This window comes from Pelophylax lessonae (assembly GCF_965119305.1).
Source record: "Pelophylax lessonae genome assembly, chromosome: 9".
In the NCBI taxonomy this organism is placed as follows: Eukaryota; Metazoa; Chordata; class Amphibia; order Anura; family Ranidae; genus Pelophylax; species Pelophylax lessonae.
The window spans coordinates 6,185,013-6,190,732 of NC_138776.1; the positions used below are offsets into that span (position 1 = coordinate 6,185,013).

Genomic DNA, 5,720 nt, shown 5'->3' on the forward strand with positions numbered 1-5,720 from the left:
TTACTGCAAGTAATACTGCATCTTTACTGCAAGCGACACCGCACCTGTTACTGTGAGCGATACTGCACCTGTTACTGCAAACGATACCGCACCTGTTTCTGCAAGAGATACTGCACCTGTTACTGCAAGCGATACTGCACCTTTTACTGCAAGTAATACTGCACCTGTTACTGCAAGCGATACTGCACCTGTTACTGCAAGTAATACTGCACCTGTTACTGCAAGTAATACTGCACCTGTTTCTGCAAGCGATACTGCACCTGCTACTGCAAGTAATACTGCATCTGTTACTGCAAGTGATACTGCACCTGTTACTGCAAGTGATACTGCACTTGTTACTGCATGCGATACTGCACCTTTTACTGCAAGCGTACACGTGACTACCAGTGTTCTACACCTGTTACCATGAGTAACAATACTAGTCTTTGTTCTGCAAGAAACCTTTTCATCCTTTAACTTGCATTCTTCTAAATACTATAACTGTTAACCCTTCGTGGACTCTGTGCATGCTGCTTCCTTAACCTGGGTATCCTTCTCCTGGCCCCACCCACAAGCTGATTTGGCCTTCTGTCTTGTGACAGTCTCACGTGGGTTTGCACTGAATTCAGTTTGGCTTGAACTCATGTGAGACTGTCACATGACAGCAGGTCGCCATCCTAATCAGCTGTGGTCATGGAATTCCTCACCCCCGCATCCGCATGTACCAAAGGGGCAGGCATGTTGCTTACATCATTGACCTAGAATGGCCCTAATTGGACAATGCCAATGAACAATATATATGCATGTGGCCATAATGGGTCAATGACGTCAGCAGCATCCCTGCCCCTTTGTTATGTGGGTATGTGGGGGGGGGGGGGGTTGGAATTCCCTGGCTGCAGCTGGTTGGGCCTCCTGTTATGTGATAATCTTTCTTGGTTCAGACCAAACTTTAACTCATCACAGGTTACAGAACTCCGTCATGACTAGTAATAATAACTTTTATATTACATTTGATAACATCTGATGGGACAATAATCACATGGATGCAATAACTTTTGATGTCTTTACAGGAGAACAAGATGTCCAACATCAGTAATGGGACGGAACCAGACAGCTTTTACAGCCATGAGCATTTGTTCACTGTTCTGATTTTCTCTTTTACAACCCTCGTAGGAGTCCCCGGCAATGCTCTGGTGCTTTGGGTTACCGGAGTGAAGATGAAGTGGACCATGACTACTATTTGGTTTTGGAACCTTGCTGTGGCTGATATGATCTGCTGCCTATGTCTCCCATTCAGTATAGTGCAGTTCTTCTATCCAGACTGGCTGTACGGTCCCGTTCTCTTTATGATATTACCCTTCATTGCTCCTTTAAACATGTTCACCAGCATCTTCACTTTGGTGGCTATCAGTGTTGACCGTTGCATCCTGGTTGTCCAACCCATTTGGGCCCGAAATCACAGAGGAGTTCTAACGGCGTGGATGACATGCTTGTCTATTTGGACCTTGTCCACCGTGATGTGTCTACCTAATATCCTGTACCAAACATTCTCCACTGCTGATAACAGAACTCAATGCTATTCTGAAGATAACCTGATAGAGCTCACCCCTTACATCAATGTGGTTGTTGGTTTTCTTCTTCCATTCTTAATCATTTCTACCTGTTACATTTCTGTGGCTTTTATAATACACAAAAGAAGATTTACAGACGTTGGTAATAAAATCATCAAGGTGTCTTTAGGGATCATAGTTGCATTTTTCATCACTTGGGCCCCTTTCCACATCATGGGTGTAGTCCTGCTATACACTCAAAATGAAGTAGTGTACATCCTGGACCTTGCCTCGCAGTCTCTGGCCATGTTCAATAGTTGCATCAACCCAATACTCTACGTCTTCATGGGGAAAGATATGAAGGATAAGGTGAGACAGTCTATTGCAGAGCTCATACAAAATACGTTTAGCGAAAGCTTATCAAAAACACCACCTCAGAGGAATGAGCACATGGAAGTGGACAACGTGCCTCTACAGTGAAGATCTCATTGTAAAATGTGCCACAAGACGATTGCCAAGATAATGAAAGGAAGACCTCTGCATGAATGTTTAGATGGATCTGTAGACTTTTTTGTTGTATTAGCAATTATGATCAACTGCTTGCAGGAAATCAAACTCGGCCAATGGGTGTTAGCAGCACGTGCACTGCATCTAGGCTGCCTAACCTGCCTGCTAAATCACATTGACATATCCCATGCTTATGGAAACCTTGGTTTTTAAGGACAATTTTTTCCAGTGTCTGGCCTTTCCCTCACCCCACAAACAACAAACAGAAAAGCCTTACCTCCAATGCTCAAGGAGCTAGAAAAGAGAGAAAATTTTCTCTGCTGTGGCCTTTGGGTCTTTTTCCTCTCCCCAACATGGGTTCAGCCTAGGTAGACCATAGAGTGCCTTGCCCCTGTCAGGAACCTTCAAGGTTCAAGGTTTGAGGCTCTTCCTCTTCGGACTATGGCCATTACTGTGCCCTCATGTGTGTTTTTTGTGTGCTGTGATTTCATGGTTTACTTTTTCTTGATCATAGGGTTCAACAAGCACCACACTAAGCTCCTCCAGAAAAAAAAAAACCCCTCGTATTTAGGAATATATCACTAAATAGTCCAAAAGTATATATATGTTGTGGTGACTGCATTGGTTTAATTTTTGGACATTGGTCTCAAAGTTTTATCCTAGAATATTAAAGGTGTGAGGGATACTGGAATGGTGTAGGACAGTGGTGGCGAACCTTGGCACCCCAGATGTTTTGGAACTACATGATGTTCTACTACACTGCAGAGTGCATGAGCATCATGGGAAATGTAGTTCCAAAACATCTGGGGTGCCAAGGTTCGCCATCACTGGTGAAGGATCTTACTGTGGTCAGCTGCAGGGGAATTATCCAGTAGCTTTTTTTCATTGATGCTATATACTGTAGGTATAATGTATGGGTGGCCCAAAAGCATATAGCCTTGTTTAGACATAAATGTATAAAGAGCAGAACATTAAACTTTGTCGAAAACAATAAATAGCGGCTCCTACCGAGACCAGCCGGTGGTTTCCACATTGGAGGATATTATTTGTGGAAAGTGTATTTAAATCATTGATGGATTCCAGCATATTCCTTATATAGAGGACAGTTTATTATGTCCACACTCCTGAGCTTGTATGCATTAAAAATAATTGAAAATAAAAGTAAGATTTGTCTTTATATTGTTATACGTGTTGCTTACTTACTAGTAGCACCCGACAGTCCCACTGTCTTCTTCTGCTGGTGATTTTATTGGTAAATTGGGGATGGGTGTAATGACTATTTTGGGTCATCTGTTTAATTCAATATTGTAAACAACAGCAGTGATTTTGTTTCCATAAATGAAAGAGTTAACCTTTTATTAACCTCTTTGCCATCTCAGGCCACTTTCAGCTTCTACCTGTCTCCCTGCACTGCGTCCAGCGGTGGTGTATCCTCCATGGGTGCAATGTGTGCGGTGCTTGGGGGCAGATCCCTATTTCCAAAAGGGGGAGGGGGGCACTGTTACTGACCCCTGCTAATGCATTCCTATTCCTATGGCAGATCTCTGAATTCTGCTGCACTTACTCCAGACCCATTAACTCTGCGTCACTTACTCCTGACTTCTGCGTCACTTAATCCTGACTTCTTCATTACTTACTCCTGGCTTCTTCATTACTTACTCCTGACTTCTGCGTCATTTACTCCAAACCCCTGAACTCTGCATCACTTACTTCTGACTTCTGCGTCACTTACTCCTGACTTTTGCATCACTTACTCCTGACTTTTGCGTCACTTACTCCTAACTTCTGCGTCACTTACGCCTGACTTCTGCGTCACTTACTCCTGACTTTTGCATCACTTACTCCTGACTTTTGCGTCACTTACTCCTGACTTCTGCGTCACTTACGCCTGACTTCTGCGTCACTTACTCCCGACTTCTGCGTCACTTACGCCTGACTTCTGCGTCACTTACTCCTGACGTTTGCATCACTTACTCCTGACTTTTGCATCACTTATTCCTGACTTTTGCATCACTTACTCCTGACTTTTGCGTCATTTACTCCAAACCCCTGAACTCTGCATCACTTACTGCTGACTTCTTCATTACTTACTCCTGACTTCTGCGTCACTTACTCCTGACTTCTGCGTCACTTACTTCTGACTTCTGTGTCACCTACTTTTGACTTCTGCATTACTTACCTCAAACCCCTGAACTCTGCATCACTTAATCCTGACTTCTTCATTACTTACTCCTGACTTCTGCGTGATTTACTCGACTTTTGTGTCACTTACTCCAAAGCCCTGAGCTCTGTATCACATATTTCTGACTTCTGCATCACTTACTTCTGACTTCTTCATTACTTACTCCTGACTTCTGCATCACTTACTCGACTTCTGTGTCACTTACGCCAAACCCCTTAACTCTACATAACTTACTCCTGACTTCTGGGTCACTTACTCTTAACTTCTGGGTCACTTACTCCAAACCCCTGAACTCTGTATCACTTACTCCTGACTTCTGCGTCACTTACTCCAAACCTCTGAATTCTGCATCACTTACTCCTGACTTCTGCATTACTTACTCCTGACTTCTGCGTCACTTACTCCAAACCTCTGAATTCTGCATCACTTATTCCTGACTTCTGCATCACTTACTCCTGACTTCTGCATCATTTACTCCTGACTTCTGCGTCACTTACTCTTGACTTCTGGGTCACTTATTTCAAACCTCTGAACTCTGCATCACTTACTCTTGACTTCTGCGTCACTTACTCCAAACCCCTAAACTCTGCATCACTTACTCTTGACTTCTGCATCACTTACCCCAAACCCCTGAACTCTGCATCACTTATTCCTGATTTCGTTGGCACATACTCCTGACTTCTGTGTCACTTACCCCAAACCCCTGAACTCTGCATCACTTACTCTTAACTTCTGCATCACTTACCCCAAACCCCTGAACTCTGCATCACTTACTCCTGATTTCTGTGTCACATACTCCTGACTTCTGCGTCACTTACCCCAAACCCCTGAACTCTGCACCACTTAATCTTGACTTCTGCATCACTTACTCCAAACCCCTCAACTCTGCATCACCTACTCCTGACTTCTGCGTCACTTACTCCAAACCCCTGAACTCTGCATTACTTACTCTTGACTTCTGCATCACTTACCCCAAACCCCTGAACTCTGCATTACTTACTCCTGATTTTGTTGTCACATACTCCTGACTTCTGTGTCACTTACCCCAAACCCCTGAACTCTGCATCACTTACTCTTAACTTCTGCATCACTTACCCCAAACCCCTGAACTCTGCATCACTTACTCCTGATTTCGGTGTCACATACTCCTGACTTCTGCGTCACTTACTCCAAACCCCTGAACTCTGCATCACCTACTCCTGACTTCTGCGTCACTTACCCCAAACCCCTGAACTCTGCACCACTTACTCTTGACTTCTGCATCACTTACTCTTGACTTCTGCGTCACTTACTCCAAACCCCTGAACTCTGCATTACTTACTCTTGACTTCTGCATCGCTTACCCCAAACCCCTGAACTCTGCATCACTTACTCCTAATTTCGTTGTCACATACTCCTGACTTCTGTGTCACTTACTCCAAACCTCTGAATTCTGCATCACTTATTCTTGACTTCTGCATCACTTACTCCTGACTTCTGCATCATTTACTCCTGACTTCTGC

The 5,720-nt window shown here is 43.9% G+C and overlaps 1 protein-coding gene across 1 annotated transcript; it reads left to right on the forward strand.

Annotated features, from left to right (window-relative positions):
* Positions 1 to 1,037: 1,037 nt before the first annotated feature.
* Positions 1,038 to 2,009, forward strand: LOC309563534 (C3a anaphylatoxin chemotactic receptor-like; the record flags this gene model as incomplete). The annotated part of the gene is made up of 1 exon (XM_082267985.1): positions 1,038 to 2,009. The coding sequence occupies one exon, from the start codon at positions 1,038 to 1,040 to the stop codon at positions 2,007 to 2,009; it is 972 nt and encodes a 323-aa protein (XP_082124111.1).
* Between the last annotated feature and the right edge of the window lie 3,711 nt (positions 2,010 to 5,720).